Source organism: Sciurus vulgaris, assembly GCF_902686455.1.
Source record: "Sciurus vulgaris genome assembly, chromosome: 15".
NCBI lineage: Eukaryota > Metazoa > Chordata > Mammalia > Rodentia > Sciuridae > Sciurus > Sciurus vulgaris.
The window spans coordinates 23,872,344-23,886,456 of NC_136476.1; the positions used below are offsets into that span (position 1 = coordinate 23,872,344).

The 14,113-nt window shown below is 35.1% G+C and overlaps 1 protein-coding gene across 7 annotated transcripts in view; it reads left to right on the forward strand.

The window, feature by feature from the left end:
- The window catches only part of RCL1 (RNA terminal phosphate cyclase like 1), a 156,695-nt gene that overhangs the window by 3,590 nt on the left and 138,992 nt on the right, over positions 1–14,113 (forward strand). For 6 of the 7 annotated variants that reach the window (XR_013759610.1, XM_079113079.1, XM_079113081.1 and 3 more), the window contains exons 2-3: positions 11,468–11,539; positions 13,919–14,094. Coding sequence is in view for 6 of the 7 variants with exons in the window: in XM_079113079.1 (XP_078969205.1) it covers positions 11,468–11,539; positions 13,919–14,094 (248 nt within the window). In the remaining variant the exon portion in view is untranslated. Of the gene's footprint in view, positions 1–10,296; positions 10,487–11,467; positions 11,540–13,918; positions 14,095–14,113 lie in introns of those variants that run through there. The other variant, XM_079113083.1, reaches the window with a different exon arrangement.

Below are 14,113 nucleotides of genomic sequence, written 5' to 3' on the forward strand. Positions count from 1 at the left end.
GCCACATGTGTAATTTATACTTCATTCTGAGGAACATAACCAATTACATTGTCTCATTATACTTTCTATCATTGAGTAGAAAATAAGTTTTCTTTGTTGCTTTTTTGGTTAAAAAAAAAAAAAAAAAAGAACCAAGATATAATTCTGAGCTGGCAAAATTGAACATCCACTGATTAACAGCTGGAAAGAGAATGTAGCCACCTCCAACCTGGAGGGCCTGTTTCCCTGTCCAGCTGCATGATGAACTTGGGTGTTCCTCATCAGTGTTGGAAAGCATTTCCCAACTTTGTCTCAGTTTCACCAGGGAAAGTGACTTGCAGAGTTCGTTTGACTTAACAATTTCTATGTAATGTCAGGTCTGAATAAAAAAGAATTCTATGAGAAAGGTAATAGCAGAAATGATGGACTTGGGCAATGGTCCTAATTTAGGAGTTAGGAGACAGAACTACTTCTGCCCAGCAGGTCACATGACTCTTCTCCTGGGACATGAGAGGAGTTACTTGGTACCATGGGAGTGCTACATATAGCTTAAGTAGATAAGATTGTGAAAAAGGAGGAAGAAGGGGAGTTTTAATTAAAAGAATCCTTTAAAATGTGCAGAGGAAACATTGTGTAGAGATTCTTTGAAAGGTGAAACATTTTTTGTTTAACTGATGCATTGCTTTGAGTATAAATCTGGGTTTTCATAAATTGGATCTACCAAATGAAGGATGTACCTGTATCCCCCCCCCACCCCCCAGCATGGTCTGGAATTCATGATTGTTGAGAGACAACTGGATTTGAGGGGGGCTGGGTGACTGTAAGAATGTAAGTATAGATTAAACATTGTCCTGTTGATTAGGAACCCCTTGTCCTTCTTCTGACTGTTAAACTGTGCTCCCAAGTGACTTTTGACTGCCCCAAACACTATCTCAGCAGCTCTTGAGGTTGAGGCAGGAGGGTAGAGATCAAAGCCAGCCTCAGCAAAAGGGAGGCCCTAAGCTACTCAGAGAGACCCTGTCTCTAAATAAAATACAAAATAGGCCTGGGGATGTGGCTTAGTGGTCTAGGTGCCCGTGAGTTCAATCCCCGGCACACCCGTGCCCCCCCCCCCCCCCAAAAAAAAAAAGACATATCTTTTAAAGCTAAGGATCTTAATGACCTGTTTTCAGATCTTCTTCTGCTGCTGGGAGGTTGTAAAGTGCTATTTCACATGGAACTGTCCACCATTTCTTTTTTTTCAAACTTACCATTTTGAGATAATCATGGAGTCACATACAGTTACAATAATTAATACAGAGAGATGCTGTCCAGTTTTAATGGGAACATCTGGAATAACCACAATACCTGTAGTATTACAACCAGAATATCGACCCTGATAGAACAGAGATACAGAACATTTCTACCACTACAAGGTTTCCTCATATTGTCCAGTTTAGATGCACCCTCTTATCCTCCTTCCACCACTGTCTCCTTAACTACTGGCAACTGCTTATACTTACTTGTTCTCAACTTCTCTAGTTTTGTCATTTGAAAAATGTTACATGAATGGAATTAGTGTGTAACTTTTTGGAATTGACCTTTTTCAATTTTTATTCTCTGGAGATAGTTATCCAAGTTGTTGTTTTTATCAAATTTGTTCCTTTTTATTGCTGAGAAGGATACCATGGAAGGATACCACCACATTTTTTTTTTTTTTAAACCTATTGAAGGACATCTGTTTTCCTTTCCTTTCTTTCTCTCCCTCTTCCTTTCGTTTTTGCTTTACTGGAAAGTGAACCCAGGGCCTTGTGCACTCTACCATTGAACTACATTCCAAGTCCTTTATATTTTGTTTTGAGACAGTCCTGCTGAGGTTTGCCTTGAACTTGTGATCCTCTTGCCTCAGGTTTCTGAATCGCTGGGATTGCAAGAGTGTGCCACTGCACCTGGCCTGAGTCATTTCTAATTTTTGGCTATTATGAATAAGGCTGCTATAAAAATTTGTGTATAGGTCTTTATGTGGAAATGCTTTGTTTTATGGTAGTTGCATATTTAATTTTTAAAGAAACTGCCAACCATTTTATATTCCCACTAGCACTTTATGAATTTCAGAATTAGTTTCTCTGTATCCTTACCAGCATTTGGTGGTGTTACTACTTTAATTTTAGTCATCTTGATACATATGTAGTGGTGTCTCTTTGTGGTTTTAATTTTGTGTATTTCAAATGACTAATGATGTCTTCAATAAAATGTCTTTTTTGTCATTATGCATTTTCTAATAGGATTGTTTGTGTTTAGTGTTGCGTTTTGGGAATTCTGTTTGTTTTGGTGCTAGGTATTGAACCCAGGGCCTTGCTGCAGGCTAGTTATGTGTTCTATCACTGAATTATATCCCATTCTTGAGTTTTGAGTGTTCTTTACTTATTCCAGTCTTCTGTCAGATATATGGTTTGCTAATATTTTCTCCCACTCTATATTATGTCTTTTCAGTCTTGTGCAGAAAGGATTTTAATCTTAGTGCAGTAGAATTTAACAATTTTTCTTATCATGGCTGTGATTTTTTGTTTCACATCTGAGAACCTTGCCTCACTCTAGATCTTTAAGATTTTCTACCACAAATTGAGCATTCCTAATCTGAAAACTGAAATCCTCCCTAATCCAAAACTTTTTGAGCATTAACAACTGGAACATGCTACACTTGACCTCATGTGACAGGTCACAGTCAAAACATTAGAGCACTAAAAATATTGTATAAAATTATCTTCAAGCTATGCATATAAGGAACATAAAAGAATTTCATGTTTGGAATTGAATCCTGTCTCCCTAGATATCTTATTATACATATGCAAATTTTCCAAAATCCGAAAAGATTCAAAATCTGAAACACTTTTGATCCCAAGCATTTTAAATAAATGATGCTCAACCTGTATATTTTTTTCTTAAGTGTTATGATTTATATTTAATTTTTGAATGACATGTAAAGTTTATTAGGTCAAAGTTAATTTTTTTCTCCATGTGTCTCCAGTTGCTCCAGCACTGTTTATTGAAATGACAATCTTCCGTCTTCTTAATTGCTTTTGAATCTTCGTAAAGAATCAATTAGATGTATTTGTGTGGTTCTCTTTCAGGGCTCTCCATTCTGTTCTTTTGGTCTATGTGTTTATTTTCTCTTTGTTAGTACCATTCAATCTTGGTTACTGCAGTTGTATAATGTTTTGAAATCAGACTGATTCCTCTAACAATTTTTATTGTTCAAAATCACTTTTTACTTATTTTAGTTCTATATAAATAGGCTTTTCATATAAGTTTTAGAATAATCTTGTCTAAGCTACAAAAATCTTTTTGGGATTTTGTTAAGAACTGTATTAAACCTATATGTCAGTTTGGGGAGATTTTTGGGATATGTTTATTGCCTTGAGTTTTCTAATTCATGAACATAGTCTGTTTTTCCATCTAGATCTCTTTTTGAATTCTTTTGTTGAGATTATGTAGTTTTCAGCATACAAGTCCTGTACATTTTTTTTTTTTTTTAAGATTTTTACCTAATTTTTTTTTTTTTTTTTTTTAAATTAGTGATATGTGAATTTTGGTCTTCATGTGTTGTTAGTATAAAAAATACAATTTTTTTTTTTTTTTTGGTCTATTTGTCTTCTATCCTGCAACTTTGCTTTATTTTCCTATTAGTTGTAGGAGAATTTTTTTTTTAGCTTTATTTAGTATTTTCTACATTGACAAATAGGAATAATGCGTTTCTCTGATCTGTGTGCTTTTCCTTCTTTCTTCTGCCTTATTACACTTGCTAGAACTTCTAGCATTATGTTAAATAAGAGTGGTTAAAGCAAATATCCTTACCTTTCTCCCTGTCTTAAGTGGAAAGCACCCAGTTAAATATGGAAAGCACTGTTACGTACGTTAGCTGTGGACGCTTTTTATCAAATTGAGGAAGTTTCCTTTCAGTACCATTTTTCTGAGGTTTTATTACGAATGGGTGTTTTATTTTATCAAGTGATTTTTCTTCAACAATTAATATGATCAATGGTTTTTCTTCTTTGGCCTGTTAGTTTAGTTTATAATACATTGATTGATTTTCAGATACTGAACTAGCATTCCATTCCTGGAATACATCCCTCTTGGTCATGGTTTATAATTCCTTTAAACATTACTGAATATATAAAATAATTTTATATATTTGCTCATACTTCGTGAAGGATATTTGTGTGTATATTCATGAGTGATATTAATTTGTGGTTTTTTCTTTTGTACTTGCTTGGTCTGGTTTGGTATCAAGGTCATATTCATTTAAAATAAATTGGAAATGTTTTTTCTTTTGTTTTCTAGAAGAGATTGTACAGAGTTGATTTCTAATGTTCTTTAAATATTTGATAGAATTCTCCAGTGAAAGCATATAGGCTTAGAGGTTATTTTTTGGAAGTTTTAAAATTATTTTAAATTCAATTTCCTGAATAGCTATGGGGTTATTAAAATTATCTACTTCATATTGGATGAGCTGTAGTAGTTTGTGTTTTTGAAGAAGTAGTTCATTTTATCTGACTTGTCAAATTTATATATATAGAGTTGTTCATGTTGTTCCCTTATCCTTTGGATGTCTGCAGGATCTGTAGTGATTTACCTTTTTTCATTCTTGCTATTGGTAATCGTGTCTTCTCTCTTCCCTCTCTCACTTATTTGTGTGTGTGTGTGTGTGTGTGTGTGTAATTTTTATTAATCTCATAGATCTCTTTAAAGAACCAGTACTTGTCTGGGGGTATAACTTAGTGGATTGGAGGCTTGCCTAGCATGCACATGGCTCTAAGTTCAATCTCCAGCACTGCCCTCCCCCTTTCAAAAGAAAAGAGGAGTGAATTAAATAAATAAGTAAAATAAAGAATCAGCTCTTTGTTTTAGTGAGTTTTTTCCGGTTTTTGTTTCCAATTTCATTTATTTCTGCTTGTATCTTTATTATTTCCTTCCTTCATTTGGTTTGGGTTTATTTTTGCTTTTCTTTTTCTAAATTCTTGAGGTAGAGCTCAGATTATTGGAAAATTTCACTTTTCTAATAGAAGCCCTTAGTACAGTAAACTTCCCTCTCAATACTGCTTTAACTGTGTCCCACAAATTTTGGTATGTTGTGTTTTATTTACTTATTTAATTTTTGATGTGGAGCCTCTTTATATTGCCCGGGCTTATTGTCTACTTGTGGGTTCTCCCTTAGGCTTCTGAGTGACTGGGATTATAGCCACATGCCATTGTACTTGACTTGATATATTATGTTTTAATTTTCACTCAGTTCGGTCTTTTTCATTTTCTTTGAGATTTTCTCTTTGACCCAGGGATTATTTATAAGTGTATTGTTTAGTTTCCATGTGTTAGAATATTTCCTGTTAACTTTCTGTTATTGATTTTAATTTAATTTCATTATCACGGGAGAACATGCTCTGCTTGAGTTCAATTCTTTTTAATTTGGTGAGATTTTAAAATGTCCTATTTTGGTATATATTTCATGGACATGTAGAACAAACCTGTATTTCTTTCCTTGGGTTAGAGTGCTTTATACCCAGTGTTGGATGTAAACTTAGGACCTGTAGTTTTGATGTTTTTGAGTTCTCTGCCCTTAGTGATTTTTCTGTCCAGTTTCTCTCTTGATTGTTAAGAGAAAGGAATTGGGTAAATCCAGCAGTAATTGCGGATTTATCTTACCTTTCCAGTTTGACCAGATTTTGCTTCATATATTTTGCAGCTTTGTTGTTCAGTGCATTTAGGATTGCTGTGTCGTCTTGGTGGATTGACTCTTGTTATTTTATAATGCCCCTCCCTGTCTCTAGTGGTTTTTCTGAGGTGGAGGAAATGCTCTCTGTTCATGAAGAAAAGGACCAGAACTGGAGTGTTTGGATATAGGTAGGAAACTTGAAAGACAATAAAGACAACATAAATCAGATAATTATTTTGTCCTTTATTGATTTTATTTCTCTTACAGAATTTTACATAAGCATTTAAGTAAGAAATTTTGAAGGTGTGGGACAAAAAATTTTGGTTTCATTTTACATTATAAAAGTAATGCATGTTTGAGGAAACAAACTCTTATTTTGAAATCATCCGTGCAGGTTATGTACCTTATTGCCCTGGCTACAGAACCATATCTTTCATCAGTCATAATCCCAAGAAGCAGTCTTCTAGAACTTATTCCATGGTGCACACAGTTTTTTTTTCCTTACACAAAGATATTATTACTAGACATTCCATAATTTGCCTTTTAAGCTTATGAACACATCATGGACATTATTCCATAAACTTTATAACATGCTTTAAAAAGAGATACAGAGAGTATTCCATAATACAGACAGTCACAACCAGTTTACTTAATCTTCCATATTTAACTATACATATTTATGAAATCTCCAGCATGTTATTATAATTGAAGCAACAATAAAGTTTTTGTATATATATCCTAACATACTTCTGATTCCATTAGATAGAATCCTATACCTGAAATTACTGGGTCAAAGAAGACCCAGAAAGAGGCAGAGATGAATATTATATAACAAAAACAAAAGGGGAATATGACCAAATCTAAGTATGTAAAGTTCTTTTGCCTAATTAGTAAGTTAACCTTTTCTTTCATTGATATTTCTTCCTTATATTAACATCTTCTGCTGTTTAATTTTCTTTAGACTTTAGACGTCTTTGCTCTTTTCCTATTTTTAAAAGGCATTTGTTTTTTGCTTTGAATTTTATTTTTATTCTCCCTCTGTCCTACCCTTCTTCCCTTCCTTCCTTTCTTTCCTTCCCTTCTTTTCTTCCCCTCCTCTTCCCTTCCTCCCTTCCTCCCTTCCTTCCTTCCTTCCTTCCTTCCTTCATTCCTTTTCTTTCTTTCTTCCTTTCTTAGTTATTAAGGGTAATCAAATCAAATCAAAATCTTTAAAGTGATAACTTTTCTTTGGTACACTACCATATAGTTTCTTTAAATTTATATTTGTTTAAGATATTTTATTATGTCCTGTAATTTTCCCTTGACCTAGTCATAATTGAGATGTTATATATTTCTTTACATTAAAATATAATTTATCATCACATTTTATTTAATTATGTATGCATAAATAAATAAAGCATGTTATTTTCAAGTGTGTGGACATCTTTTAGTTCTAAAAGTTGGGTATTTGTAATTTCTGTCTTTTGAATTTAATGAGAAAAATCATGACTAAGTTTCCCTCAGCAGTTTACTGCCTTGTCTTACATTTATTCTCTAAAGAAACTGCAATCACATTGCATATGTTACTTTTTAACTTTCCCTTGATATAGTGTGAGCATGTCCACAATTGTGTAATTAAATAATTAAAAAAATTTTTATGGCTACATAGTATTATAAAGGTATGTCTTAGGCTATTTGATGAAAACTCTTATTGGCTTTTTAAATTGTAGGGCAGTAACTTTATTTGTACTTTTAATGAAACTGTATTTTTCAAAATGCATGCACATGACTCAAAATTCAAAGTGAGTTTGTAAAGTCTTTCTTTTGACTCTCTTCCAATCCCCACTCCCTAGTAAACAACCAGCGTTATTAATTTGTTGTCTTTCTTTTCAGAACTTTTTTCATAAACAAATTATATGTATAGCAAGTTACATAAATTATATGTTATACATATACATATACATATACATATATAATTTCCTTTTTTACATAAATGGTCATCTGTCTTTTTTTACTGATTGTACCTTGGAGATGACTTATATAGTATAGTATATTTTAAAATCTTATTAATTATAAGGCTGCAGAGTGTTCTGATACATGGATGTGCCATGATTTACTTAATCAGCTCAGTATTTGTACACATTTGAGTTAGAATACTTTGAAACTTTATTTATTGAAATTTGCTCCTTGGTGGTATGTTTACAGTTCTGGGGATTGAACCCAGGATCTTAGGCATGCTAGGCAGGTGTTGTGAACTCTACCTCCAGGTTAGGTCTTTGTTTTTAAAGTACAAATCTTCAGTTGTATTCTCCTACACACTTCCTTTAAGACATGCTTTTGCCTTTCTGTCTTATAGGGCACACATAAACACATTAAAGAAATGATAAGTTCACTTACCAAGGGATTATTCTAGGGTTAGGGAATAGGAGGGGAGGGGATTAGGCATGGGAAGTGGTATTTGAGGAATCCCAAGATTGATAATCCTAATAGTTAAAATTTTAACAATGAGATATAAAAACACAAGAAATACCCAAGACATGAAATAGTGCTTAAAGGATTGTAAAATGAACTACTGGTTGACCCTCATCCATGTCAAGAAATAGAACCTTGCCAATATCTGTGCACTTCTGCCATTCACAACTATTCTTGACTAACTACATTGCTCCTAGTGGTAGCCATGTCCTGACTAATACGGCATTCTCTTCAATTCTCTTTATAGTTTTATAACCTTATTATGTATTCCTAAACAACATAGTAAACTTATGCTGTTTTGGGGACTTTTCCCTTAAAGTTTTTAGATATCTGAAATTTTGTACCCCTAGGAGCAGTCTTGAAGGGGATTGGGAAGAGTCAAGGTGTTGGGAAGGTGAATGGTCAAGGAATCCTTGGTTTAATGAAGTTTGGGAACTTTGATCTTACTGTTAGGTGAACTTGAAATCTTTTTTGTACCAGGTGATGGAGCTATATCTTCACTGTTCCCAGGACTCTGGAGCTAGCTCAATCTAGTTCTTTGAAGTACTGCTTTCGAAGCATCTGTTTATTTTTGAGTTGGTATGATCTTGTCTGGAGGTCTCTTTATGTGTCCAATCTTTTTCTATTTATTTGAGGGGGTTGCATTTCTGACTATTTATGTTTAACAGCTCCCATGGATCACAAAACAAAACGTTTCTAAAGTCGTACTTTCTTTTCTTTTTTTTTTTTCCCCTTACCTACAAAAACTATGGGGTTTTAATTTTAGGCTTTATTTATGAATACTTGTTCTCTCTCATTAAGGTACCTGGAAAGCTTGAGTAAATCAAGGCCTCTCTCAAAAATTTTTTTTTTTTTTTTTGGTGCAGAGTACTTTGCATTTGCTATAAACCTAGCTAGAAAGTGGCATAATGATATGGATCATGCCTGCTTTTTAAAAATAAAGTATTCTATAGAAATGAAAGAAATAATTTCTAGATTAACTTCAAGGATTAATTGATTAATTGATTAAGGATTAAAGGATTAACTTGAAGGATTAATTGATCCTTCAATAGGTCACTGTCATAGCATAGTTCAGCTAGTCATGCTACTTGTACCACAACTTATTATGCATACAAATGTGTGTAAAACTCAAGCCAGAATTTCACGAACAGCATCCAGAACTGTACATGGTATGTAGATGCACAGTAGATGCCTGAAACTCTGGATCATATTGTACCCTATGTTTACTATGCTTTTCCTATACATAAGCACCTTTGATAATAGGCTTCTCCTTTGACATGTCCAGATTGCCACCATCAGCCCAGCATGGAAGCATACATTGGTAGTCCCAGCTACTCAGGAGACTGTGGTGGGATGATCATTTGAGTTTACAAGTTAGAGACCCATCTGGGCAACATAGTGAGACCCCATTTCAAAAAAGCAAAACACAGACTGGGCACAGTGGCACATGCCTATAATCCCAGCAGCTTGGGAGGCTGAGACAGGAGGAACACAAGTTCAAAGCCAGCCTCAGCAACTTAGTGAGACCCTAAGCAACTCTGAGTGACCCTATCTCTAAATAAAATACATTTTAAAAAGGGGGCTGGAGATGTGGCTCAGTGTTAAAGTGCCCCTGAGTTCAATCTGTAGTACAAAAAAACAAATAAACAAAAACCCAATTGCCAGTATCATTACTCTTGTGCTTTTAGGCTATTATTAAGTAAAATAAAGATAACTTGAATGCAAGTACTGTGGTGCCACAATAATGGATCTGATAACTGAGAGGGCTGGTTATTAACTGGAGGGTAGTATATATGGTTTGGCTATGCTAGACCAAAGGGTGATTCATATCCCTTACAGAGCAGAGGGTATGTCATGAGCTTTCATCAGGCTACTCAGAATGACAGGCAGTTTGAAACGAATGAATTGTTTATTTGTGGAATTTTCCATTTAGTATTTTCAGACTGTGTTTGACTGTGGGTTGAACAAACTGCGGAAAGTAAAATTGTAGATAGGAGGTGGCTACTGTAGTCCATTCTGTTCTACTTTCATTACAAAGAAATATTGATTGGGCCTCATTAAATTGACTGCCAGATCCTTCAATAGGTCACTGTCTGCAGTTAAAAAGTTACCATGATTTTCTAGCAAAAGAGCTTGGCTTTGAGTGATTGATTAAACGGAGTAGAGGCAAACAAGTATCATGGTGTGGTAAAGAGCGTGGACTTTGGAGAAGGACAGACTTGGGCTCAAATCCTGACTCAGCCACTCGCTGGTCATTTGACCAGGTTAGACCAGTTGGCAATCTTGGGTCTCAGCCTTCTGCAAAATGGGAACGACACTCATTACTTCAGGGTCATGAGGATTAAATGACAGAATGTATGGTGTCAAGTAAGTGTTCCACATACAGCAGCTGTTATTAACCGTTTTTATTCATTTCAGGATTTAGCAGAGTTTCTCTGACTTTTAACCCAGTGCTCTTTGTACAGATCGCAGAACCTACTATGACAGGAGTTATGGGGCAGGTTAAGTAACAGACCAGGTAGATGAGAATTGCTTAGTTGATCTGCTCACCCTTTAGGATCAGTTTAGACAACTGCTGGGATCTCTTTCCACAAACTCTGCTTGTTGATTACAGAAGTAAGAACTGTTTAAAAATGCTAGGTTGTTCCAGTACCTTTCATGACAGAAGAGTTGGTCTTCTTGTTCTTGTTCAGGGGCAGGAGGTTAAGGCTAAAAGGTGTGTGTGTATGTGTAAGAGCAGCTCCAGGGAAGGCCAGGGGACATATTCTCCTTCAGTTTTCACTCCTCTCCTTCCATAATTTCACATTTAAAATCTATTCTTATTTCCTTGCATTCTTCTTTCCTCTCACCCTTTCTTTTCTTTTTAAGAATGACTAGCTTTTATAACAATCTGTTCATAAGATGAATTAAATCAAATTCAAAAATATAAGCTTTTAGTATAAAATTAAATTGATATACCACCCTATCATACTATCAAGAAAAACCCATTAACATTTATTCCAGTCTTTTTCATACATTAAAAGTAGGTGGCAGTTATACTGTATGTTGACTTGTCCTCCTGATGTCAAATAAAGGTCTTTTATGGGTTTTATGCTGTTGAAATTAATATCCCATTATATTGCTGGTAGAGTTGCTGATTTTTGTGGAATGTGAAGGCCCCTTGCTTCTAATAGTCTACTAACCATATATAGTAGTTAGTACTTTTCTACTTTTTCAGGTTCCTCAACTCCCATCTCACACAGCTCTTGAGGAAAACCAGGGTGTGGTGCTGGAAGTAGCCTATTGTCTACTGCAATACCTCGTCAGATGTATCCTAATGTGAGGCCAATCTTTCTCTTCTCTCCACAGATTTTGAAGCCAGCTTCATAAGGCTGTTGGACAAAATAACCAATGGTTCTCGAATTGAAATAAACCAAACAGGTAAGCTCCTTTTCTGTCCACTTCTGAAAGTACTTATGTACATTACCTAAACATTCCTCTGTTTCTCACTCTTTAATGATATAAATTCTGTATTGTGTGTAAAACTTTACTAATCACTTTGTGTCATGTAAGCCTTCATTAAGTTAGAATGTTTGGAGGCTGTCTTTTGGATTTAACAAGAGGAATCTATGAGTGACGATTGTAATGAAAACTCATCATTCTGGATCAAAAACACTTCAAATAGACCCAATTTTCTGTCTTTGATAAAACTGTCCAGAGGTGTATGTGAAGTCTGTCAATGAGCAAGCAAGCATCTTTTCTTTTTGACAATAAAAGTATTTTATACCTACCATTTACATAAATCTTTTCATAGTCCATATAGTTATATTATCACATTATTCTTAAAGTAAATTCTGAGATAGTTGTATGTGTTGAAATCTGTTTAAAAATTTTATCTTTTAAAATGTTTATGCAAATATATAAAAAAAATATAAAAATCCCTTTATCTCTTTCCTCTTCCAGTTTCTCCCAGGGTAGCCACAGTCCCAGCACTTGCTTACATGGGCACTTACATAACCCAAACCATCAACAGGGTCATGTTCTTCACAGTTCTGCAGTTAGTATTTTTTTCTCTTGCGCAGATGTCTCAGAGGTCTTTTCCCTGCTGTCACATACAGGTCCCCCTACATATTTCTGTGGGCTGTAGTGTTATATTCCATTGTATATTTGGGTGATAATTTATTTAACTGCTTCCTACTGATAAATACTTAGATTGTTTCTGACTTTTTATTTTATTTCTTTTTCTATTAGACTCTTTATCTGCGCTGTGTAATGAAATCATTGAAAACATCCTTTGACTGACTTCTTGAATTCTACACAGGAATTCCACAAAGGAATCTCTGACCTTTCATATGTTGGCTTTCTTTTTAAAAAATTTCATTAATTTTTGGAACAGAGTTTTCCTGTGTTGTCCAGGCTGGACTTAAATTTCTGGGCTCAGATGATCTTCCCACTTCAGCCTCCTGAGTAGCTGGGACTGTAGGTGCTGGCCACCATGCCGGGTTACTACCATGTTGACTCTCTAAAGAAAGACAAGCTTGGATTTATACATGGCCCCTGCACCATATAAGATATGTTGATCTGTAGCTGCATTTATCCATGCCTGACAGAGAACAGGGTTCAGACCTGAGATGTTTAGATGCCCTTTACCAGCTCTAATTCCCTCAGTCTTCTTGCCTTGTTTATTTTGAAATTGCTGGAGATTTTTCCAGCAATGAAGAAGTTATTAGTGATTCAGAAGGCAAATAATTTTATTCTCTAGTTATGTCTGCAATGGAGGTTGGAAAGTAAGACATTTATGTGACCCTGCTCATATCCCCATTAGAACAAAACCCATCAGTCTGATTATCTGGTCAGTTTGTCATTTGGTTAATTTCTGGCATAAGTAAATGGAATTGAAGGATTTTGTGGTTAGGTAGTCTTTTTTTGGCTTCTAGACCTTAACACTATTTAGGATAAATGACCTAGAATTATACCCTTTGAGAAGTGTTGGTCACTTTGATCAGAATATAATCCTGATTGTGATTATTCAGGTTTATATGTTTATTAAAATCTGTTTATTTTGTGAAACTCTCAAGAGCTGTTTTCCTTGATTTATTTTTGATAAATTGTACCAGAAGACATTGCAGAAGATTTTGAGCAGTAGAAGTACTTGCTTTACCCATTTATTCCACTACCCCAAACCATCTAGGGTATTTTACTTTGCTTTTCCTATGATATTAAATTTAGTAAGAAAATTTGGGGATGATATAAATATGTGAAACAGTGTTTCAAGATAATGAAGAATGTCTACTATGAGCCATAAAATAATTTTAGATATTTCTGTTTATTAATATTAAATTAAAATTGCTATCACTCTTGGCATTGACACAAAATACTTGCTTTTCTAGGCATCTAGTTTTGTTAGTGAACTGTATGAAAAATCTTACTTCAAGGGGCCTAGAGGATGCTGGCTGCTGGTGTGATGCTTCAAGACCATTGTTCATGAATCTACAGTCAGCACAGTCTGAGAGCATTCCCCTAGGAGGCTAGGGTGCCTACGAGGAGCCCTTTCTGTGCCCTGCCATAACTTTGGCAACGCAGATGGCTTAGGGAGGGGTTTAATTTATTACTGTTTATTAAATTACACTCAGTTTATTATTGTTACAGAGGCTTGACAGTAGTGAGTCAGCTTTTGGAGTGAAGTGCGGACTCTCAGGAATGGCATTTTGAACTCCTTTGGACGCCCTTGTCAGATTTTCCCCTTGGGATTTACTGTTTGTTGTCTTGTGACACTGGTTTTGTTTCTGCTGCATCTGGCTGTTTTTTCTCTGGTTTAAGGAACGACCTTATATTATCAGCCTGGCCTTCTATACGGTGGATCCTTGGAACATGACTGTAGTGTCCTTCGAGGCATTGGCTACTACCTGGAGGGTCTTCTTTGCCTGGCTCCATTTATGAAGCACCCATTAAAAATAGTTCTGCGAGGAGTGACCAATGACCAAGTTGACCCTTCTGTGAGTATTGAAGCCAAAC